Raw genomic sequence first — 27078 nt, 5'->3', positions numbered from 1 at the left:
TTTGCTATTCTTGTTAATATAATTAAAAAGATGAAAAATAAATATGATTGCAATTGTCATTTTATATGAGCAAAAAAATTATTGAAAGATTGCATATTGAATGCTTTCGTCTGGTAATTGAAATTTCATTTTCCTGCCCACTGTGTGACTTGACAGAAGTCATAGAATTAGAGTCCCAAAGCACATGTTTATATTTGGCAAGATGCTATATTTTTGTCCATAATGGGTTGGAAAAGAATTGTATGGACTCGACTGTATTCGCTTTGTTCCTTTAAATTTCTGAAATTTCAAATGCAAATTTAAACATAAACTGATGATGACTTAGTCTTTTTCAACATGAAATCTTACAACAAAATTATTTTTCCACGAACTGTATCATACAATCTGAAGATTAGGTGTTTAATAACCAACGATAAATATTGCAAACATGACAATGTCAGTATTCTGAAAAATTGGTTGTCTGAAAAAATGGTGATGTTTATTAAAAAAAAATCTTCACATTAAAGTATTCATTTCTTTCAGCACTATGAACCTGTTTACTGGAAAATCCATTTTACTTCTGTAATCACTATAGCCACCTATACCGGGCTGTGCATGCTACTTTTTTAATCCAAGATTTCCATTGGTCAGTCATTGGGAAACATCTTCTAAAGAAACATACTATTGTCATACACATTTATTTGAGTTTCTTTGATTTTTTTGGTACTTTTATAGTAAAAAATAAGTAAATATTGGTCTATTATTAGCAATGAAAAAATGTTGGAAAAATGTACACAAAATGGTGGATAGCCATAGTGAAAACGAACTATCAGCAGACAAAATTATTGATGATGTCGACCAATTTGACTTGATAAATATTAATCAAGCTGACAGAAATGAATTAGATTGGCAATGGAGAAATATAATAGGGGACAGTGATGATGAAGGTGACTTTGAGGGGTTAGAAGCCGCAGACATGTTGACAAAAATTTTGACACTAGGAGAAAGACAGAAACTCGAAGAAACATTCGTGAATTTAGGGAACGTGAGAGCAAAGTTAGAAATTTTGACACTTCAGCATCTGTCTTGAACTACTATCAATGTTTTAATACTGAAGAGGTCTTCACTTCTGTTGTCAATTTTACTAATTTGAACGCCACCTGTAAGCATTAGGCAGATGCAAACCAAAAACTTGTATGGACTGACATAACAGTTCCTAAAATGAAGACATTTAATGGACTTTCTATCCTGATGACCATAATGAAATTCGAAAGAGATAAACTTTATTGTGCTGACAATAAAGAATTTCAACTTGAAGGGATCCAATCCAATTACTGGGGAAATATTTCCCCTTAATAAGATAGAACTTACAGACTTTCTTAGGATTCCAGAATTTTATTTACCGTACCCTAAAAAAATATTGAATCATTAATGAAATAAATTGCATCCGTGTTTTTAAATGAAAGAGATTTTACCAATGTTCAAGATTTGCCTGTTGTAAGCTCAGATCAAATTAGAGCATATATCAGAAAAAAAGAAGAAAAAATGGAAGTGCAATTGAAATTAAGAAATCACTCTCTAATCGTTTATTAGGAAAGCTTACAGATATTGAACTAAAAAAATTCTTGAAGAGCTCAAGGTTTCATAGACTCGACAGCAGAACAATCGAGCTAATCTACTCAAATTGGTAGATTTTTAATCTAGAAGTACATTCATATGTGCATTTAACAAGAAACCGAAATCATCTGGAGTCAGTTTCACAAAAAATCTTAAGTCTAAGATAGATTGTAAGTCATGAACAATTAATTCAGTATCCTTGCGATCAATCTTAGTCTTCTTTGTGAAACCCACTCCTGGATATTTGCGCATCAAATAAAGGAATAAAATCTGGTTTCATTAATTTGTTAATGTAATATGTGTTCCCTATTGGAATTTCAAGAAAAAAAGTCTGTGTTTGACAATATTGTCTATCAATACCTAAAGAAAATAAATTAATTAAAATAACTCTCTACAGCTACTTAAAATACCATTATTCCCTTCATCTGTATTCTGTTTCTGTCCTCTGCCTTTCTCTCGTCTTTAGTCTTTATCTCATCTTTTGTCTTTGTCTTTTTCTATCTTTTGTTTTTATCTGTTCTTTGCTGTTACATTTCTTTTCTTTGCTTTATCTTTGATATTGAATTTGCTGTCACTTCTTCATTGAATTTCTTCTCCATTTTATCACACTTGAATGTTCTTGTCTTTTGTCAACAAAGACAGTGTTTTATGTGACACTGATCTTAAAATAAAATGTTTTATAAATACACAAATATTTATAAAACTAAATATTTAATTATTCAAATAAAAATTAATGTCTATTTTTTTAAAGAAGATATTAATTTATGCTGACTCATTATGTCAAATCAGGAAATAACTGTGTTGATTTAAGCTTTGCTGAGGTAAAATTACTAAATCTAAGGGTTAAAAATTAACTCAAGCCAATATTTTTTGGTAAAACAAATCATAGGTTTAATTGATATTAATCAGCAAACGATGCAAATAATAATAATCATTGTATGAAGTCACAACTGATTAAACATGACTACTTATAAAAATTGTACTGCTCAAGTAGCCAAAATCATACCCCTTTATACAATGCAAAATCGAAGTAAAGCTTTCCTGATTAAGTAAAACTGTGAGCTACTGCTCACTGATGATACCCCCGCCGAAATATAGCTGACTTATATAAACCCTGAAACCAAATTTCAGAATCCTTATCAAGTAGTTCCTGAGAAAAATGTGACGAAATTTTTCAACTTGACTATCATGTGTAAAATAATACAAGTGTTCAGTAAACAGGAAGTTGTTGAGTGATGAATCTGAAAACGCATCACACGGTGTAACTTACTTATATAAACCCTGAAACCAAATTTCAGAAATCCTTGTCAAGTAGTTCCTGAGAAAAATGCGACGAAAATATTCATGGAACGGGCGGACTGACTGACGGATGGACTGACGGAAGGACAGACAGAGGTAAAACAGTATACCCCCACTTTTTTAAAGCGGGGGTTTAATAATGATGAATTTAAAGTTTTGACAATGACTAACAGTCTATCCACAATAAGTTTTCAGACATCAGGTGATATAGAGATAGACATAATTAGCACTGGTATATTTTTGAAGACTGCATGACCTCAAGATGTCCTTTAGTTTTTTGTGTTGCTGGTTTAGAATATCATTGACATGTGCAATCCATCTTCATTTATTCCCATGTAGCTAAACATCAGTAAAAGCTAGGTTTGGGCGCCACCAAACGTTTTGAACACCCCTCATTCTGTAAATGCCTTTCCCAAGTAAGGAGCATGTAATTCATTTGTTGTATACCGTATTTGTTTTTAGTTTGGTTTAAATTTTGTTATGTCAGGGCCTTTAATAGCTTGATAGGCACAATTTGTTTAACTCCTAGTTGAAGACTGTACAGAGACCTATAGTTGCTAACATCTACGTCATTCTGTCTCTGGTGGATAGTTGTCTCATTGGCAATCATACTACATCTTCTGTCTCTGGTGGATAGTTGTCTCATTGACAATCATACTACATCTTCTGTCTCTGGTGGATAGTTGTCACATTGACAATCATACTACATCTTATTTTATATTCAATCTTACTCCAGAGTCAATTATACACCTGTTCAACTTCATTTGTTAAAATGCATATATACAAACCTCATAGCATAGGTAGGAATGCTATCTGTATATACAACATATATCTGATAAGGACCTGACTGCAAGGCGTAACACTTGTGTGAGTCAGTTGTTATGTACGTTTCCATAGGCTGATGGGTAAACTCCAATGGCCCTGAAACACACGATTTGAGAAATACTAATTTATTTCAGAAAAATATTCGAACAAAAAAGGGGGTTCAATTCCTTTCCTCTATAAACAAATTAATTTTTTATAGTTCATTAATGGTTGTTTTACCCATTTCTAGAAATCTAATGATTGATGGGTTGTTGGCATTATGTCATATTCAGGACAAGTAACAATGAGAAATAGTGATACTGTGGATTCATTATTATTCGTGGAATACACATGCTTGTGGCTTTGATTCATAGATATAGGTATTTAAACCATGAATTTAATGTTAAACATTTGAACTAAGTACAAATTTTCAATAGGCTTGTATGTAGACTTTGGGTATAACCATGAAATCAAATATCCACTAAAATTGATATCCACCACATAAATTAATCCACAGTAAATTAAGCTTTAAAACAAGCATCTTACAGGTTACTCATACAAAAGTAAGAAGATTTATTGTAATTTGTCATTAAATCATTAAATTAAAAATATATTATATAAACTTGATATTTAGAAGAAAATAAAAATTTTGCAATTTTTCCTTTTATAAAGGGGCATAACTCTAGATCGGTTAAAGTGACACCACCAAAATTCAAACTTGATCTGTGTTTTGTGGTAATAAGCATTGTGTATAAGTTTCATAACATTTGGTTGAGGCAAACTTAAGTTAGAGAACGGAAACTAAAAATTATGCAATATTTCCTTTTATAAATGGGCATAACTCTAGATCGGTTAAAGTGACGCCACCAAAATTCAAACTTGATCTGTGTTTTGTGGTAATAAGCATTGTGTATAAGTTTCATTACATTTGGTTGAGGCAAACTCAAGTTAGAGAACGGAAACCAATTTCGGGACGTACGTACGTACGTACGTACGTACAGACGGACAAGGGTAAAACTTAATGCCCCCTCCGGTACGGCGGGGGCATAAAAATTGAACACACTCCATCAGAACTTAAAGTGATAGATGCAGCACTTTACCTGTGTCACTTCCTTCTATGACTGAAGTAAAGAATGTTCCAACCATCTTCTTATAAAACGATGACAACACTTCTCTCCTCTGTGGAACTGTTAAAAAATCACCTGTAAATTTAATGTAATTGATTAAATTCACATATAAATTTAATTTCAGGGGGAAAAAATATCAATGGAATACTTAAGAATATATATGTATACACACTGGAACCAGATAGTCTGATTAATATAAATCCTCCAAAGAAAAATCATCAAAAATCATGGAATCAACTCATCTCTCTTATTTCTATGATGCTTTTATGAAGTGTATTGCTGTCTTGTTCTGGCAAAATTGTCAGTGTGTAAAACAGTTATAAAAATAAACAGGATATAAATAATCTGATGCATGAAAAATTTTAAATTTCTAAAATACAATTTTCAAGATTCAAGAAAATTCAACTAACTTCACCAGTGACTGTAACAAATGTTGTTTATATTCAATTGGCAACAAACTGGAGAAACTGTAAGTTCCTTAAATCACATTTAATTCATATTTGAACTTAAAAAACATAATTCATGAATAAAATATTGATTGTGCATTGAAAAATTTGGTATTCATGTTGATTCTTTGGTAATCTCTGTTAAATTCATTTAATTATCTGGTAATTAAGAGTTTATACCAATATAGTGTGGACCCTCATCCATTATTTTATGTTGACCTTAATATGTGTACTGTTAGCAAATATGTGTTGTTGAATAAAAAAGTCCTAACGTTTTAGACTACATTCATTAACAAGTGGCAATAAAATGTGATATTTACCTAAAGGTCCACTACTTTCTGGAGATGAGTTCACACTTCCAAGACATCTGCTGGTTTCCGTGTTTACAAGAAGAAAACTGAAATACAACAGGTTTTATTTTTTCACATGAAAATTCATATTTTTCTTGCAAAATGTTTGTAAAAATCAAAATTATCTACCACAAATCATATAAATTTTTCTGTTCAGATTGTACCTTAAAATGATCTTTATACATGTATATATATTGCCTGAATTGAAGATTATTTTCACTTATATAGCAATTCTGATATAGCCTTAATGTAAATTTGTGTTTTCATTTAATTACATTTGGTCTAGATTGGCTAAAGGGGGAGGTTTGCTAGAATGTAAACTAGTGCGTTAAACACCACCACATGTTTGCTCCTTTACAAAGTCAGGATAACTGGACCATGTTTTGTTTGTCTTTATTTGTATGTCCGTTTTTTTCTGAGGAGGCAGGTGTTGGTGATTGAGGTGCTTTGTTGTTCTGTGAGGTATTTTCAGCCATTCTTGTTGTTCCTTTATTGTGTACAATAGTCAAAAATGCATTTATACCAACTGATTAACATTGTCTAACAACTTCTGTTTATCATTGTAATCATTAACAAGATATCCTACCATTGTATATTTGGATCTAAGACCATGCTTGAAGGGATGTTTCTGGGAACGATTGAGGTAGCTGATAATAGTGAATCATAAGCTGGCCTCCAAAATCTTCCTACCTGAAAATAATGTAACTGATTAAAACTAGATTCTGTATTTACATAAATAATTGCTATTTTTCAGGCATGAAATTATGTACCATGTCATGCTTTTTGGACCATTATGTTTGTTTTTGTTTGTAAGTCTATCTTTTTTTCAAACAAGTCCGGTGTTGTTTTGTAACACTGTCCAGTATCCTCAAATCTGTTATCACTTTTTGTTAAGTATTATGGTATAAAAATGTGCATACTATAACTTGAAAAAAAAATTTGTTATCCTGGTACAATATTCAATTCACAATCTGCGTTTTCCTATAGACAAATCTACTACATATATTTTCTTGCCTTATTCCTTCATAACCTTAAGCCATTTTCTTGATGAAAAATGCAGTAAAATATAATAAAAAATTATAATTTCCAAAAGCACAAACAAATTTAATAAAAATCTAATGCCATTCAAATTGTTTGGTAAATTCTGATTCATTAGATCATTTTGTTAGTTGAGAAGATAGAAGAAGGTGTCATACATCACATTTGTCCCTGTCCCAATATATATGATATTAATTACTTCATTACTAATGGACATAACTTGGAAACTACAAATTTAAAATTCAGACAAGACCAGTGTGTAAAGCTATCTTGTATTTAAATGGTTCTTCAATAAATTAAACTTTGAAAATGTTCATCTCATCCATATAACAATACCTCATTCTCTAAATCTGCTAGGCTTGGTGTCTGTCCACATATCACACAAACTTCTGTCTTTCTAGTCATTCTGAACGTCATCAGTCTATGAGGTATCTGTAAATTATAACATTTCTATAAATTCAAGAGCTCATGTAGAAACATTTTACATAAAATATGTTTCACAGTAATGTACACAAACAGAGACCTTTCCCTACTACGGGACACTCCTTTATAAGTCATACTGCAATAAGCTTAGGGTTAGATTTTTTGGGGGATGTTCCAGACCCTTGTATTGTTAAGACTAGAAATCACAGTGCACTTCAAAAAATTTGAAATTAAAAAAAAGGAAGAGCATAAACATTCAAAATTTAAACATAACTATCTCATCTGAGCAAGGTACGCACATACCAAATATAGTTATCCTATTACTCATAATAAGAGAGAAATTATCATTAGAAAAAAATCTTAATTTTTTTTTTAAAGTAGTCACTGAACCATGAAAATGAGGTCAAGGACAATGGACATGTGACAGATGGATACTTCGTAACATAAGGCATCTATATACAAAGTATGAAGCATCCAAGTCTTCCACCTTCTAAAATATAAAGCTTTTAAGAAGTAAGTTAACGCCGCAGCCGCTGGATCACTATCCCTATGTCGAGCTTTCTGGGACAAAAGTTGCAGGCTCGACAAAAATATTTTCTTTTAAATCAATACAATAAGCTTGAAATAAATTTTACTTTGCAGAGAAGGAGATATTTGGAGATTTTCAATCAGAATCAGTTATTAATTCTGATTGATGAATCTACAAATTGTTGATAACGTTATACATGTTATATTTCCAAACAGAATGAAATAGATACAAGGACTGTCCATAAATAATTAATTATACAGGTCCTTTTATAAATTATACCTGAAAGGTTTCAATCAAAGTAGCTGTCATTGGACTTTAGGGGATATTGTTGTTAAAAGTTGACAGACGACATACAGACAAGGGATGCAGGTAAGCTTACACTATGATACAATATCTTACAGTAGGATGACTGTCTGGTAGAAATATTGGTATGTCTCTTGAGGAACATCTCTGTAGAGAGGATATCAGTAAGGTCAAAAGAACTAGTTCATTGGATGATAAAGACCACCATTTCCTAGTCGCCACAACAATCCGGTCATCCACATACAGACATCCAAACGAGCTTTCAGCAGCTTCTGTAAAGGCATCTAAGAAATTCTGAAATATATTTGGTTTATATTAAGTTCTGTAGTTATTTCTGTTAAAATTTAAATACAATTTGAGAAGATTCATATTTTGTGCAGGCAACTGTCCATAATTGAAGACAATGAAGTGATCTTAATGATTTTATATAAATGTGGTAAAAAGTTGCTGGCCCATTATCTTGTGTCCTTTGTTCAAAGTGTCAGATTACAAAATACTCTCCTAAATCTATTTTACTTAAAGCAACTTTTCAGGTGTAATGTGTGTTACTTATTTAGTTGTTACATCTAATTGTATCTTTATTTTAAAATGGACTAGTAACTGATTGATGCTGTTCAGGTGTAATGTGTTACTTATTTAGTTGTTACATCTAATTGTATCTTTAAGATGGACTAGTAACTGATTGATGCTGTTCAGGTGTAATGTGTGTTTCTTATTTAGTTGTTACATCTAATTGTATCTATATTTTAAGATGGACTAGTAACTGATTGATGCTGTTCAGGTGTAATGTGTTACTTATTTAGTTGTTACATCTAATTGTATCTTTATTTTAAGATGAACTAGTAACTGATTGATGCTGTTCAGGTGTAATGTGTTACTTATTTAGTTGTTACATCTAATTGTATCTTTATTTTAAGATGGACTAGTAACTGATTGATGCTGTTCAGGTGTAATGTGTTACTTATTTAGTTGTTACATCTAATTGTATCTTTATTTTAAGATGGACTAGTAACTGATTGATGCTGTTTAGGTGTAATGTGTGTTACTTATTTAGTTGTTACATCCAACTGTATCTTTAAGATGTACCAGTAACTGATTGATGCTGTTCAAAATTAATTTGCTGATTAATGATACAACATTAAAAGGGGAAATATTTAAAAATATTGATTATACAGCTCTTCACAGTATATTTAATTTAGCTTTTATTTTAGTGAATTTTGTTGAACTGATATAATATCCCACCCTGCAAACCTAGCCTGCTATATGGTAATATTAACTGCTGTGTCAAGAACATCTTGATGTTGACATTTTTTGGTTTTGGATCAGGAATATTTGGCATACTTCTGCACCATAAGTCCAACATATTTGAACACTTTAAAATAATTAATTTTGTACATTTGGATAATAATAAATTGCCAAGATCATATAGATTGATTAATTGATCAAAATAATGTATATGTTACTTAGTGATGGCATTAACTTGACATATTCTTTATGGTGCTGTTCCAGAATTAAATGGATGGCAGACATAAAGGCCCTTTTTTAGACCCAAACCACACATAATATAAAATTTTCATTTTACTTATGATTCTTACATATTTCTAAGGAAAATGCAACCATCCAAAATTAATAAGACTGCCTCATTGCATTCTCCAGCAATAATTTTGGAACAGCCCTTACTAATGTTCAAATGTATCCAAAAGTGACCTTAAATTTGATATACTTTAGATCAGCTAGAGCTCATGGTGTTGGTAATCTTACCTGCAGAATTGTGCTTTCTGGTGATGCTATTGTTTCTACAGTATTTGTTAGTGTACTGAAACTGACCGGTGGTTCTACTAATTTGTCAATTAGCTGGTTACACACCTGTACAAACAAATATATCAAATTTGGAATCAAGAAACTCATATTGACATATAAAATAAATTGAGAAGTACAAGGAATTTACTTAATGTAATCACAAAGAAATTTTAGTGAGCATGCTCACATACTCCCCTTTTTCCCCTATAAAGAAGGAGAGCTTAAACTATAGCAGCTGATTTAGTTTTTCTGTTTTCTTTTAGGCATGATTCTTTTTATTTTGATGTCAGAGTTATATTGTCTGTACAATAATAAGTATGAATAAGACTTCACACAATAATACTATCTCATTTATGTTCCATTTTGTATTGTGCCATTATTTTTTGCATTTTCAGAGATCTAATAATGTACGAATAAATCGTATGTCAGAATCCAATTTGACAAATACTGCAATAATAATAAATACACAACAGTTTTATTTTTTTAGTTACCTCAAATATCTCTTTATTCCTCAAATATTTAGTATTTCAGTGCCGTTTATGTGCAACCGACAATGCCTTGACTTATTTCATACCTTCAATTCTTTTTTAAATCTTTCAATATTTTTGATGTTGGTTACTTCGTCTAATCCACAGAGTAAAACAACGATCTGGAAGGCATAGTTGAGTAGGTTAGTCAGGTGACAGTCATCAGCCATATCATCCTGGGATACCGCTATCATTGTTACACTGAAAAAATCAATTGATAGTCCTCTTATGTTATCATGATTTATGGTTGACGTCCTAAACCCCCCTTAGTACAGCATGGAAAGGATCTATATTATTGTTGTACGACCATCCAACTAGTTTTACAGGAGCTTGCAGCTCTGACCTAAAATTTGAAGGAAAAAAAAAACCTAAATTTTAATCTTAATATTTGGGATTGGCTGCTGCACTGTCAGTTTCAATTTAATTCATATTGGCTAATTGGTCAAAGTATGTGAAATACAGAAAACAGGTAGAATCTCAATGGTGTTGACATCAGTCAGTTAAAGGGGCATTAAGCCAAAAAAAAATATATGTCTGTTTACGGTTACTCGACCGTCCCTATTTTGGGGTGCCGACCCTATGTCATTTTATTCAAAAATGAAATCAAAAGTGAAAGTACAAAGCCGGAAATACCTACTTTCAGTTTAAAACAAAAGTGAAAGTAGGTGCATGATCATCTGAGCGCTTTAATTTTAAAATCCCATACTCTATATTGAAGCTTTTTAAGATCTAGATCTCAATGGCAGCCTGCATGGCCCAACAGGCTGAGGCAGCAAGCGTGGTCGCATTAAAGTTAAAAAAATGCGACCACATCAAGGGTCCGGAAACGGTCATATTTGCCAGTCATGTCCTAAGATGAAACTATTTGTCCTAAACGAGTAATTGAGATTTATGACAAATTTTTTTTTTTACAGAAGTAATTTCGGTCATTTCATTGACTCAATGTTTGCAATCGGATTTCTTAATCGCCATTTTGCACTTGTGATCACTTGTTTTTGTTTATAATCCCTTTCCTGTAATAAAACTGTCACTACAGTAGTTTGATAATCCTGAGGGCCCTCCTAATATCTATATCAATGCCTCCGGGAAACATTGGCTAATGATCGCTAATCACTTTTTACCTGTGGTTTTAATTCACATGTACACCTGACAGTGATCACAAGCTCAGAATAATATCTTTAAAACATTAAAGTTCCCTGACAAGTGTATTCATTATTTATTTACTTTTCATCAAAGACAGTCATCAATTCTGACTTAAGAATTAAATCTAAATTTACGTAGAAAAAAGTATTTTTTCATGAGTAACACATGTACTTTATTTACTATGTAATACGCATGCGTGAAATTATCTTCAGCAAATTTAATATTTAATCGTAAAATGCAAATTGATTTCATGCTAAATTAAACGAGTGCAACTATTATCTGTTATATTCAAACACTTTTAAAGGTAATAAAATAAAAAAGTCATAAAAAGCCAGTGATTTCCTGTCAATTTGATAAACAAAACAAATCCCGGAAATGAATCCGGAATTATTCGTACTTTAAAATATCGCAAACTTCCGGTTTTAAATTTTGTCAAATCGAAAGAAACGTAAGCAATGTCTGAGAAATTAACCTTTTTGAGTCATTAAAATCATTTCAATTTTAGACTGTTGCCTTCCCTAAACTGTCCTTCAAGGTAATGGTAAGACATTTACCTAGAAAATGCGATGAAACAGCAATACAAGTTCGTCATGTTCGTTGATGCTATGAAGTGATATATACAATTTGAAAAGGGGCACCAACTTTTCAAACATCTCAAAATGACCGAAATTGTCTGGAAAAAATTCCGGATCCTTGGACCACATGCTTACAAAATCTATTATGACAACGTTACCAAGCAAATTAATAATTGGTACCGATGTGTTTGATCTGTACCATAGTAAACAACCTGCATAAACATACAAAGTAACGGTGACTTGCAAGACTGAAATTCAACAAGGTGACGGTTTTATTGTTGACGGGAACTTAACTGTTGGAGATGTTGTAGATAAATTCAATGTTAAATGTATAGAATTTTTATGTGAGAAGGAGATCAACAATAATTTGTTATCTATTGTCCAAACAGCGGCAGACAATGCTATCAACACTGCAATAAATGTTTTTCAAGTTATGATGGCTGGAGGACAAGCATACCCAACTTTTTTTAAATATTAAAAGACATCTGACATCACCCTTTTGACACCTATCCCTGCAAATATATTTCAAACCAGGAATTGAACCTGTTAAGACAGGCATGTTTTTTTTCTATTTATTAATTCTGCAGGTAAGTGTCAGTACTTGTAGAGGTTAGCCAAGTACTGACAGATAGATAATTTCAGACTAACCTCTCATAAATAAATGTAAATACCACACATTTAATAATATGTATGGTCTGCAGGGGTGTCTACTCTTTATTTCTTCTATAAAAACACCGCACCAAACTTGTAAGCAATGTTCCTGGGAAGGTTATTTATTATGGTATAAAAGAATTTAATTGATTAAAAGTTTAATGCATCAAATTTGCAACAGTGAAAGAAACATACTTTGATACAAGGAGTTGGTACAACCCCCAAAAATTGAACCAGTACGTTCATATGTATAAGTGCAGGTTTTGTCATCTTTCCTCGTTTCTGATGGGTCTTCTTGTTTTATATATATTGATTGTTCATACACCCGTACAGCATATTGAATTTATTTCTGCATATATAGATGTAAGAAGATGTGGTATGAGTGCCAATGAGACAATTTACTCTCTCTATTCAAGTCAAAATTTATAAAAGTAAACCATTATAGGTCAAAGTACAGTCTTCAACACGGAGCCTTGGCTCACACCGAACAGCAAGCTATAAAGGGCACAAAAAATTACTAGTGTAAAACCTTTCAAACGGGAAAACCAACGGTCTAATTTATATAAAAAACACGACAACTACTGAACATCAGATTCCTGACCTAGGATGCCTGCATACATGTACATTAATAAACCTATATATTAGAAAGGACAAAACAATTTATTTTAAGTTTATATGACAGTAAAAAGTTAATATAGTCACTTAATATTAGTTAAAACAACATGTAACAACATCACACATCTCACAAAAAAAAAATGAAAAAAATAAATAAAATGGAAATACCTACCTACCTACCCTATTATTTTAAAGGATGTAACCTTAAACAGACATATATTTTTTTTTTGCCTTAGCTGTGATTTAGACTAAAAAAAATAGTTTGCAATCTATATAACAAATGTCAAGAGTTTTGTATCATTCAAATTTGCCTTATAACACAAAACTTTATCTAAAACAGAAATAAAATATTTAAAGGTAAGGAAAAAAACATTGTACATGTATGAATTGCTTCCAAAAAATGAAATCAAAATGTTATAAAAATAACTTAACAGATATATACTTTTTATATCAATCTATCTACATTGCATGCTTTCTACATCTTGTACTTACCTGCAATTAATACATTTCTTTTGAACGTATATATGACCAAAGTTGTTATTTAATCAGTTAAAGTACTTGTATAAATATATTTTGAAAATCCTTAATTCATGAATATTTCACACAATACATTCCTCTAAATAATACACATGTAGTACAAGTCTGACAATACCATACTTATGAATAGTCTGTACAATCTCTCTACTTATATTACATTTCAAATGTTTATACTTACATGACCACATGTATCCAGCCACTATAATGAACTGTGATGCAATTTATATAAACCAGATGTTGGGTATTAGATAATCCCCCATTGTTTATTCAACCTCTGCTTATATATCTGATAATTAATTGCATTTTTCTGAAGATAAATTACAGGAATCTTGAGTACAAAGAGTTCAATTCATCATACATTATTCTTAAATTTTTAATTCCTAATACTCTTTTGACAGATCTTTTTCATGTGCATAATGTGAGGACTTCTTTCCCTTGAATATCTATATAATGTATAAATTAAATTTAATGAATCCACAAGACATTTCTGAAATTGACAGACTTTTATGTAAATATTTACAATCTAAAAGATTGACTCATAACATAAACATTTGGTTATGCTTTCATTTTTAATCATCAGTTAACTTTACCATGATTTCATGAACTATTACACCAAACAATGTATGTGTATTTTTTTATTCTTCATAAAATGTATATGTACATCTTTATCAGATCTACTCTAACATTGTTAGGTTGATTTTCTAGGCCCTTATATATATTCTAATGTCTGGTATTTACTGAATCATAAGAGTTAATCTACAGCATTCAGAAATAAGCCCCCCCCCCCCCCTTAAATCCCCTTAAACTGACAGAGTAATGTGTTGGAATCTAGACCAGATTCAGAACGGATGCAGAATAGCATCTGACCTACTCTGCTCGGAATGCAGTCTAGAAACCAGTGAATCCAGTTGGGTACTAGTAAAACAAACACATGTTTGGGAAAAGAACCACAGTTTAATGCTTAGTTTTTCATATTAATAAAACCACAAACAACAGTACAGTTTTCAAACAATACACAAATTAATTAATGAACAATCTGTGGTATTCCATATAAAAACTAACATATTATGAATACAAAACTGTGTGTTCTTGTAAGTCAAACTACTCTAAACATATTTATATACACAAAATAAATTGATACAATAATAATAAAACAAATATTAACCCCTTTAAAGGGTGGGTGAGGATGGGATTTAAAAATTTCCAACTGCAAAAATATAATGCTTCTGCTTCATGCAACTGAATTAGCTTGAATGCCTATGAAGACGTGCAATTGTTAGAACAAAGAACCAACAGTAATTAATTAACTATCTGATTGGACATTTTGAAATGAGCGCCCTATTCTGATTGGTTCTCTAACTAAATCTCACTACACAATTAGGGAACGAGATTTCAACAGCAGCAACTAGGAAAAACCAATTTTCTCATTGGTTAAAAGTTTACAATGACATACAAAGCTAAGGATACACTCATTTCCATAAATGACCGTATCCTGATATGAAGTAACTTAATATGTTGTTGATAAGAGGCAATGCAATCACAAGGATGAATTGCATTTCACTATACTGTGTATTAATACTCAATTTTTATTTATATAAAAATACCACATTAATCTACAGCATTCAGAAATAAGCCCCCCCACCCCCCCTTAAATCCCCTTAAACTGACAGTGTAATGTGTTGGAATCTAGACCAGATTCAGAATGGATGCAGAATAGCATCTGACCTACTCTGCTCGGAATGCAGTCTAGAAACCAGTGAATCCAGTTGGGTACTAGTAAAACAAACACATGTTCGGGAAAAGAACCACAGAATGAAAGTGGTCTAAGAACTTAAAATTTTTTAATTTACCTATTCAAACCATATCATTATTATTTGCTTTTATATATATATCAGAAATAACCAATTTAAAATGGAAAATTTTAAAGAAAAAAAAAGGAAAAAAAAATCCCCCCCCAAATTTTTTGAACCCCCTTATGATTCATCACCCCCAAACTCAATCCCAGCCTTCCCTTTGTGGTATGGTACCTTGCAGTACAATTTCAGAGAGATCCATACACTTGAACACAAGTTATTGTCTGGAAACTAGAAAAATGCTTGTTTTTTGGCCCCTTTTTGGCCCCAAATTCCTAAACGTTTAGGGCAATTACCCCCAAACTCAAACCCAGCTTTCCCTTTGTGATATGGAACCTTGCAGATCAATTTCATAAAGATCCATACACTTACACACAAGTTATTGTCCTGAAACTAGAAAAATGTTTGTTTTTTTGCCTTTTATGGCCCCTAATTCCTAAAATTTTGAGGCAATTACCCCCAAAATCAATCCCAGCCTTCCCTTTGAGGTATGGTACCTTGCAGTACAATTTCAGAGAGATCCATACACATGAACACAAGTTATTGTCTGGAAACTAGAAAAATGCTCATTTTTGGCCCCTTTTTTGCCCCTTATTCCTAAACTTTTTGGGCAATTACCCCCAAACTCAAACCCAGCTTTCCCTTTGTGATATGGAACCTTGTAGTACAATTTCATAAAGATCCATACACTTACACACAAGTTATTGTCATGAAACTAGAAAAATACTTGTTTTTTGCCCCTTTTTGGCCCCTAATTCCTAAAATGTGGAGGCAATTACCCCCAAAATCAATCCCAGCATTCCCTTTGTGATATGGAACCTTGTGATACAATGTCAGAGAGATCCATACACATGAACACAAGTTATTGTCTGGAAACTAGAAAAATACTCATTTTTGGCCCCTTTTTTGCCCCTTATTCCTAAACTTTTTGGGCAATTACCCCCAAACTCAAACCCAGCTTTCCCTTTGTGATATGGAACCTTGTAGTACAATTTCATAAAGATCCATACACTTACACACAAGTTATTGTCATGAAACTAGAAAAATACTTGTTTTTTGCCCCTTTTTGGCCCCTAATTCCTAAAATGTGGAGGCAATTACCCCCAAAATCAATCCCAGCATTCCCTTTGTGATATGGAACCTTGTGATACAATGTCAGAGTGATCCATACACTTAAACACAAGTTATTGTCATGAAACTAGAAAAATGCTTGTTTTTTGCCCCTTTTTGGCCCCTAATTCCTAAAATTTGGAGGCAATTACCCCAAAAATCAATCCCAGCATTCCCTTTGTGATATGGAACCTTGTGGTACAATGTCAGAGAGATCCATACACTTACACACAAGTTATGTCTGGAAGTTACAAAAATGCTTATTTTTGGCCCCTTTTTGGCCCCTAATTCCTTAACTGTTGGTACCATAACCCCCAAAATCAATCCCCACCTTCCTTTTGTGGTATTGAACCTTATGGTAAAATTTCATAGAGATCCATTCACTTTAACTAAAGTTAGAGTGCGAAAACTAATGTGTCTTCAGACGACAATGTCAGACGACGACGACGTCATACCGATATACGACCACAAAAATTTGTTTGCGGTCGTAATCAACAACCACATGCACATATATAACCTTAAATTAGGATAGAGTGAAGCAGTCCACAGCTTTTTAACAAGCTCAAACTTGTATTCCTACTGTGTTTTCCACAATTTGTATCAGAATTTTACGGCCCAAAACTGTACATATGCATTCTACATTGAGATCGCACATGAATTTAACCCCATAATGGCCTTGATTTAATTAGCATGGTAATACCAGCTTGAGAAGTACAAAGAATATAAATAGTGTCGTTTGAATGTGTTAAGGAAAAGTGATATAAAATTTCAGTGCATTATGTAAATCTGCAGTTGAACTTTGAAGGACATCTTTGATCTAACTTAATGGAAAATTTCACACTTATCTGTTGAAAAGTTTATATTTCTCCCCATGATTTCATATCTATTTTTTGTGGCAATGCAGAGCCTCAACTGAGATACAATCTATGGTGTGATTGCCCCTGACAAAGCTATCCATCAAAGAGCAAAGGGCAAGGTCAGAGGATGTTATAAGTGTATGAAGGTTGCTAAAACATCCCCAGGTGGCTTTGGTACTAGATATTGTATAAACAGTTACTGATAGTGAAATAATGATTACAAAGGGCAAGGTCAGAGAATGTTATAAGTGTATGAAGGTTGCTAAAACATCCCCCAGGTGGCTTTGGTACTAGATATTGTATAAACAGTTACTGATAGTGAAATAATGATTACATAGGGCAAGGTCAGAGAATGTTATAAGTGTATGAAGGTTGCTAAAACATCCCCCAGGTGGCTTTGGTACTAGATATTGTATAAACAGTTACTGATAGTGAAATAATGATTACAAAGGGCAAGGTCAGAGAATGTTATAAGTGTATGAAGGTTGCTAAAACATCCCCCAGGTGGCTTTGGTACTAGATATTGTATAAACAGTTACTGATAGTGAAATAATGATTACAAAGGGAGAATTTACACTTTTCAAAGCGTGAGGTTCCATTTACCTAACCTTAGTCTTCAAAGGGTACTCCCACTTTTTTAAATGCTTGAAAGCTCCCATTAGTATCTTTAAATCAGACACATAAATGAGTCACATGACATATACATTCACTACCTTCTGACTAAATATTCATTGTAGAATGTAAAATCAAAGAGCTTGATCACTCTGAGGGATATGATAATAATAATAATAATAATAAATTCTTTATTTAAAGAGGGTAAACTCAGTTAGTTACAATAAACTAATCTTCCCTGAGGCCCTCACATACAAATTACAATACAATCAAAAACAGATATTTACACATAGTTAATTTACAGTCAATTAGTTCAATGTAATATTACTAACATGATAAGATATAAGGCTGTTCAAGATGTACATGTAGTCAAAAAATCAAATATAAATAAAAATAAAAGAATATACAAATACATTGTAGAAAACATAATCTTATCAGGACTGTGTTAAGTACTTCTTGATGCTTTGTTTAAAAGTATAAGTGTTGTGAGCTTTATGCATTTTGTGTGGTAGTCCATTCCATAACACTGATCCAGAATAAACAAAAGATTTCTTAAATAGCTCAGCTTTTGGCTTAGGAACTATCAGATTACCTTGAGTGACGCCTCTCAGGGAGTAAGGATTATTATCTGATTTCAGTTTAAACTTTTGAACTAGGTACATTGGTGCTTCCATACGCATACATTTATATAGAAGTAAATATTTGTGGTATTTTATTCTATTGTCAACTGTCATCCACCCAAGTTCTTTAAATAAGGGGGCTGAGGGGGATAAAGGAACTGCATCTAGAATTAATCTTGCTGCCCTTTTTTGGAGTTTTAAAATTCTTGCTATCCCTTCATTTTTACATTCACCCCAAATAATACAGCAGTAGTCAATCAGGGGCAGAATATACCCATTGTAATATGTTTTCCTTGCATTTATATCTAAAAATTTCTTTATTTTAGAAAGAAGGTATATTCTGGATGATATATTAGCACAAACTTGGTCAATTTGATTTCTCCAGTTAAGTGTGCTGTCAATTTTAACACCTAATAATTTTTCACATAAAGAATTTTGTAATACTTTTGAATCTATTATTAAGTTTGGTTGATAAGTCTGAATTGATAGTTTCTGCTTTGTTCCAGTAACCAAACATTTTGTTTTATTTGCATTAATGAACATGTTATTCATTTTGCACCACTCTTCAACCCTGTATAAATCTTCTTGAACATCATCATGTATATTTTCTATGTTTTTCCCTGATTTATGAAGAGTGGTGTCATCAGCATATAGGTCTGTTTCACAATTTTCAATGCATAAGGGAAGGTCGTTTATAAATAGCACAAACAATAGAGGACCAAGTATAGAACCTTGGGGGACACCATTGGATCGCCATTTGATAGCGTATATAACTACAGAAAGGATCTCTTGAGTTGCAAAACAATCAATGGAGTGGGGAATCCAGAGCAACCATTTATTCTGATGCCTCTCAAGGTCAAGAAAACTACGCATGCGCTTAATTACATAAAGAAACCGTTATAATTATGTTTTGATTGAGGACAACATGTCAATTGTGGTTCTCCATTTCTTTATGGAAGTTCAATATCAAAGTAAAAATTGCTGCAAGTTTTGTTATCCGGCATCAATTTTCAGATTGAAAAATATCCATTCAAGTTCAGCCCTACCATATGTTTGGACTTTTAAACCAAATGAATGCCATCAAATCATACCTGAAAGCAAATTTTTGGTCGAAAGTATTGGGGCGATTTTAATCATAGTATCTATGTCGTTCAAACGCTTTATCGATCGTGAATTTTGAATGATATGAAACCATATACAGATCAACACAGATTGTTTTGGTCCACACGGCATGGTGGCATTCTAAAAACAAACTATAAAATTTTCTTTGAATTGTGTTAATTATTTAATTATTAAAATGAAAACTGAAATATAAATTCAAATAAAAATTTGAAAGTTATATAGAATTTTTTGAGATAGTAGAAAAATATGACAGTGGACAACAGACATTGAATAGAAATTACATAGATTATATATCACATTCACTACATTCATTTGGGATTGTGCTTTTCCCTCTCTCCACAGTTGGCACAAATGCACTGCCCTGTCATCACCATACATTTCAAAGACCACTATTTAGTTTAAAGCTATATATTTTATATGAAACAATGAACTGTTTTATATTCATTTGAGAAAAGAAACAAAAACAATCATATATAAACTGTTATCACAGAGATATGTCTCGCCTTTTTGTAATTTTGATAATGCAAATGTTGAAATTAAAATAGCAATACTTTAACATGTAAGTTATGCAAATATTCAAAGTCGATGAACCATGACTGAAGGTACATGGCTAAACAATCTCCATGGAATGAGATGTTCCAATGCTAATACAACTGCATACAAAATACCATTGACTTATTATATGTCGTTCCCTTTAAACAAACCTAAACACAAACATTAACTTGTAAAATATGTAAAAGTTTCAAAGTCAATGAACCATGATCAGGGGTGGGGCTATATATATAATCTCCATGGGAAAGATACTTGCAAATGCCAATAAATTAGCATACCAAATATCATTGCCTTAACATTAGCAGTTCATCTTAAACTGATCTAATCACAAACTAATACATGTAAACTAAGAAAAAGTTTCAAAGTAAATAGACCATGACTGAGGGGGTGGGGCCAAATATTCGCCATGGAAATGAGATGTGCTAATGCTTATACAACTGAACACCAATTAACATTGGCCTACCACTAATGGTTCCCCTTGAACTGACCTAATCACAAACTAATACGTTAACTTGGCAAAATTTTCAAAGTCTATAGACCATGACTAAGGAAGTGGAGCCAAATAATCTCCATGGAAATGAGATATGCCAATGCTTATACAACTGCATACCAAATATCATTGACCTACCACTAGTGGTTTCCCCATAAATTGACCTAATCACAAACTAATACATGTAAACTATGAAAAGTTTCAAAGTCAATAGACCTTGACCAGAGGGGCCGGGCCAAATAGTCTCCATGGTAATGAGATGTGCCAATGCTAATACAACTGCATACCAAATATCATTGACCTACCACTAGTGGTTCACCATGAACTAGACCTAATCACAAACTAATACATTGTTGACGCCGCTGCTGCCGCAGAAAACAGCATACCTATGTCTCGCTTTTCGACTCCGTCAAGGCGAGACAAAAACCATAAACCCACTATTTAAACATGCCAATAGTGGGCAGATGAAAAATGCATAATCCATTCTGACTGTAGTATTTATAAAATTATGTCAGTGAAAAAACTATGTGAATTAAGTTTTTTATCCTACTTTGAACTTTTGATGTCATCCCTTACCAGATCAAGGCATTGATAAATAATTTAACACGGAGCATGTGGAGCACGTGAATTGATAGAGCCATGATATTTTTTCATACTTTCCATGCGTTCCCATTTGTTAATCAAACTTTTCCTTATCAGTTGTTAAATGTTTTGATTTATTTAATTTTGTGTTTTAAGAATCAGTTATTACAATTTACTATTTACTTTTCAGTGCACATTTGATTACATTCCTTCATCACGGTTTTCCCCACACACTTGACTGAAGTTCTAATGAGGTCTTGTAGTTAAAAGTCATTGCACACAGGAAAATATTGGTGAATTAAAGTATGGGAAGACAATTATTCAATAGCAGTACATTTATGAAGATTTTGATAATATAAGGATTTTCTTTACATTCTGTTCACATACACTTGTTTTATAGTAATACTAAGCCATTCAAGTACAAAAAACATATTCAACTTTTTTTTTAATTTAAGGTAGATTCATGGTATACCGCCATCTTGGATTGTACAATCGCAGTACACAATCGGTCTAGTTATTTGCCCAAATCTGCAAATTAGGAGACAGATTTGCAATTTATTTGTCACACTGTTTATTTATTTAAAGAAAACTTAGTGATTTATTGTATTATTCAAAATATTCCAACAAATATTAAATTTTGTGTTTTGGAATCATTTTTTTCAACTAAGCCATTTAAGGGGAGATAACTCTTTTAGTAAAAAATTACACTGGCTTGATAGGGAAATTTTTTATTTTTACTTGTAGCAAGAAAACAAGTTCGGTGACACCATTTTTTCTTTTTATTTTCTTAAAACATGTTATAAAATCTATCTTCTCACAATTTATTTCAAAATTCTATCTCATAGATTTCTTTTTATGCATACAAATGTGTTTTTTCATGAACAATCTAACCTGATTTAGGCAATTTTCAACGACCCATAGCTTGAAAAATAGCACGGTGACCCATACTTTTTATTATATTTTTGAAAAAAGCATAGTAAAATCTTCATTTTGGCAAAGTATAAGAAAATTCTATCTCAAAAAATATATACCGATGATCTACCTTAAGTTTCATGACTTTAACCTATTGTAGTTACACTTCTATTCTATAAAGGCTTGGACACAGAAAATTTTTCATTTGATTGTTATCTGGGTTTAATGCTTTACCTTTCGTGAAAAACTTTCCAAATAACTTTAGCATCATCAGTTGTGGAAGCTAACAACTCTACATCCTGGTTTATACCAAACATGTGAACTCCGTTCAGCGAACCAATCACTGGAAATGGTAACTGAAATATTAAAATTCATTTCAAACATTGAAGACTATTATAGAATTCATGTCAAAAATCTTTTTCTTTTTGCTAATCAGTATTTCACAGTAAAATATTGTCCTGACATATTGCATATATAATAACACAGAGAATGACAATATTTCATGATGAAATATTGTTTCGGACAGTCATGACAGTATTTCAATTTTTTATGTTACACCTAGCCTGGAAGTCTTAATAAAGGGAAATAATTTACTCCAGACTTTTCACTGTAAAATGACAAATTTATGGTAGGCCTGCTACAAACGATTTCGACAACAGAAATAAGTGTGTCATACATCATTTTGTAGATAATTCAATATAGATCTACGACATAACAAGTTTCGGTGGGATAGACAACCACTGAATCGAAATATATAAAAAATTCATGACAGTCATAATACTCATTTCTGAAAAATGTCAGTAGGGTACCTTAAGTTATATCAAGGTATGTATAAAAAAAATTTCAGAGACAAGTGCCTGTGTCCCCAACAGATACAGGACGTTTCGGCCACACTGCTAGTTTGGCTACATTCGTTTCGGCCATACAGCCAGTTCGGTCATACTTTGTTGTCGTTTCGACCATGGTTTTTATTGTTATAAAGGAAGAAAATATAATTGTTTCTAGAAACAGATGTTAAGAAACAAATGGAAAAAATACATTTATTTTCCTTGATATACGTGCATCAATTGATGAATAGAAAATTCATAAAATGGTGATACATGTAATTAATAAACAAGAGGCTCTCAAGAGCCTGAATCGCTCACCTGTATTTCAGAGGAGAAGATTTTTAAATGTTAGCAAACTTGAACAAATTGTGTAAAATTGTCTTTAAAAGTCAATAACTCCTTAAGGGGTCAATTGACAATTATGGTCATGTTAACTTTTTTGTAGATCTTACTTTGCTGAACATTATTGCTGCTTACAGTTTATATATATGGGCAATAATTTGGTATTCGGCCTTTGGTTTCTTTTTGTATCTTTTTTTTTAAGTTCTAAAACTTTAACTTTTATTCTGTGGGTTGTGTTGGTGTGAGAATAGTATTAATGGAACAAGTAGTTTTTTCGAGAAAAAAATTAATCCATTTTGATTCACCGTTTTTCGTGACAGGATACCAAACAGGAAGCAAACTTTATTTTCTTTATTTTGCACAATTTATTTCAAAAGACATAAATGAACATCATTACTAGTGTTACTTGCTTCATGTTAATATTTAAAATATATTTTCAATGTTAAATTAAGGTTTTTTTTAAACGTGACAAGAAACCATAAGAAACCGAAAGCATTTTTTTACGTTTTATTTTATAGGAAAATCAGCTTAAAATAATCTGAACAGTAAACTTTTTCTTGATAATGTTACTTATAATTTTGGTTTTTAAATTTAGGACTGTTTTTGATATTTTTTTTCCAATAGACAATAAAAACTATGAGAATATAGAAACAAGGATGTCACTATAATAAATTATTTTTTGGGTGCAGACTTGCATCTACTGATTTTGACTACCAATGTATGTTCCCTTGCTTTTTGTTATAATTCTTATACACTTTTATATGTAGCACATGTGCCTACTAACCCTTAGAAACCCAATGCAGTGTGCTAGCTAGCTCTGTAACACAATTGCATGGTTTACACTTTGTGCTTATGCGTCACTAACCAGAAAATTCAAGCACTGTGAAAACTGGGAGATCTAGCTAGTGCTACTTATCTTATATAATGTATTTTTCTATAAAGGGCTGTTCCAGAACTGAATATATGGAGGTGTTGGTAGGCACTTTCTCAGCTCTCACTTTTGATTCAATTGGAAAGATCCAGGACATTTTAAATTTTATTGAACACAAAACAAAAAGCATGATCCAACAAACATATTAATGTTTGGAACATCCAATATGTGAGTGATAAAAAAAATTGAGAATGGAAATGGGGAATATGTCAAAGAGACAACAACCCGACCAAAGAGCAGACAACAGCCGAAGTCCACCAATGGGTCTTCAATGCAGCGAGAAAATCCCGCACCTGGAGGTGGTCCTCAGCTGGCCCCTAAATGAAATTGTGTGCTAGTTCAGTGAAAACGGACGTCACACACCAAAACATATAAATGAACTAAAATTAAAAAAATACAAGACTAACAAAGGCCAGAGTCTCCTGACTTGGGACAGGCCCAAAAATGCAGCGGGTTAAACATGTTTTGTGAGATCTCAACCCTCCCCCTATACCTCTAGTCAATGTAGAAAAAAGAAACACACAGCAATACGCACAGTAAAACTCAGTTTAAAAGAAGTCCGATGTCAGAATAGGTAACAAAAGAAACTAAGCAAAATGACAATGATACATAAATGAACAAAGGACTACTAGCAGTTACTGACATAACCTCAATTAAATTGATTGATTGAAATTTTAGGTCTTCATCATATGAAAATCAAGTACAATCCCTCCCGATAGGGGTTTAGTATCATACCATCATAAAATATATGAGAACATAACCTGTATCATGCCAACAACTGGTTTTAGAATTAATGTGTTTATTTCCGATGCACAGACCCTATGATTGAATCAATATTAATACCAAAATATGCAATCCTTAATGATTTTGATGTCCATTTTATCCACAGTATAAGTAGTATCTTGTAACATCCACCCTGTCCCTTGCTTTTTGTAAAATTGCATGTTTTTATATAGATTAGACTGTTGGTTTTCCCGTTTGAATGGTTTAACACTATTAATTTTTGGGGCCCTTTATAGCTTGCTGTTCGTTGTGAGCCAGTGAGCCAAGGCTCCGTGTTGAAGACCGTACTTTGACCTATAATGGTTTACTTTTATAAATTATGACTTGGATGGAGAGATGTCTCATTGGCACTCATACCACATCTTCTTATATCCAATAAAAGTTTGAATTGATTTACATTTGCGATTTCGGGACCTTTTATAGCTGACTATGTGGTATGGGCTTTGCTCATTGTTGAAGGCCGTACAGTGACCTATAGCTCAGCTGTAAATTTCTGTGTCATTTGGTCTCTTGTGGAGAGTTGTCTAATTGGTAATCATACCACATCTTCTTTTTTTATATAGACATGATAGACAAGATTCCATATACAAAACATTATTTTGCGGTTGTATAGAAATTCAATGAAATCCTATAATTGTTTACACCCATTCATTACAACTGTAGGAAAATTACAAGTACCATGGATTACAGAAATATAACCAAAAACCTCATATACCAAAAAGGCTATTGGGCTCGTTTCTCTAAAGGTCACAAGTTTGATCGTAACTTCTTATCATACAATACAAATTATGACCGATCTTCAAAGTCACTAGTCCTTAGATTAAACAGAACCCTTGTTCCTTTCAGCAAGGGCAACTGTAAAAAGCTTATTTTACATGTCAACATTAAAGTGACATGTTATTTCATGCAATGTTTTATGGCAAATTTGACATAGGTGAACATATTTTCAAAGCAAAATGTTACTTTTAAGTTGAAAAGAAAAGTGTTTTGATATATTGGCCATGCAGGCAGTGAACAGGCACTACTTACCTGAAGGGAAATAAAACTTTTGAAAAGCTATGAAATTGTGACGCATACAACTGAACTGGATACAACATTGGCGGTTTCCATGTATTGATTTACAACTGGCATACTTATGCATTTAGATTTGCATCTCTGGTTAAAATCTGTCTTAAATGTAATAGTATTACTATAAAACTCCTAAATATGTGTTTGTTTTGAAAAAAATAGTGCAATTTATTCAGAAATTTCCACGTTTTCTTAATTGATACAGGATACCATAATCGTTGTTTCTTGATGTTTTAGTCAAAAAAATGTACTTATTGGTTTTGAAATTCCAGTTTTATACAATTAATTCCAATGTCAAATTCCTATATATTGTTAATCTGGTAAAGTTAAAAACTTTTAACTTGGAATTAAAATCTTATAGTAGGCATCATGTGATATTTGTGACCTGTACACCATCTACATGGTTTCCACATGTTAACCTTCTTTAGTGGGCTAAAATCGATAAAGTACTTCCTTTTAAGTCCTGCATGGTAAAAGTTTACTTCTCCTTTGACAATATTATTGCATTTTTGAAAAGTGTTTGCTGAATATGATTAAAATTTTTTTTAAAAAATGTGGATAGTGTCCACATGTGGACACAGATGATGCCCCCGCTTGCATATCACATAGTTATAAAGAGACATAACTAAAGAACGGTAAAAGTGACGCTACCCA

At 32.2% G+C, this 27078-nt stretch overlaps 1 protein-coding gene across 1 annotated transcript in view; it reads right to left on the bottom strand.

Moving 5' to 3' along the window:
- Positions 1-2108: 2108 nt before the first annotated feature.
- LOC127704238 (protein fuzzy homolog) overlaps positions 2109-27078 on the bottom strand; it is a 46237-nt gene continuing 21267 nt past the window's right edge. The window contains exons 2-11 of the mRNA XM_052208193.1: positions 22708-22829; positions 10290-10443; positions 9677-9781; positions 8012-8209; positions 6997-7092; positions 6209-6312; positions 5593-5669; positions 4800-4901; positions 3684-3816; positions 2109-2257 (exon numbers count right to left, since the gene is read on the bottom strand). Of these exons, the coding sequence (XP_052064153.1) occupies positions 2200-2257; positions 3684-3816; positions 4800-4901; positions 5593-5669; positions 6209-6312; positions 6997-7092; positions 8012-8209; positions 9677-9781; positions 10290-10443; positions 22708-22829 (1149 nt within the window). The 3' untranslated portion in view covers positions 2109-2199. The remainder of the gene's footprint in view (positions 2258-3683; positions 3817-4799; positions 4902-5592; positions 5670-6208; positions 6313-6996; positions 7093-8011; positions 8210-9676; positions 9782-10289; positions 10444-22707; positions 22830-27078) is intronic.

This window comes from Mytilus californianus, unplaced genomic scaffold (genome assembly GCF_021869535.1).
Source record: "Mytilus californianus isolate M0D057914Y unplaced genomic scaffold, xbMytCali1.0.p SCAF_6, whole genome shotgun sequence".
NCBI classification, from domain to species: domain Eukaryota; kingdom Metazoa; phylum Mollusca; class Bivalvia; order Mytilida; family Mytilidae; genus Mytilus; species Mytilus californianus.
This window is presented reverse-complemented; position numbering and strand designations above follow the sequence as displayed.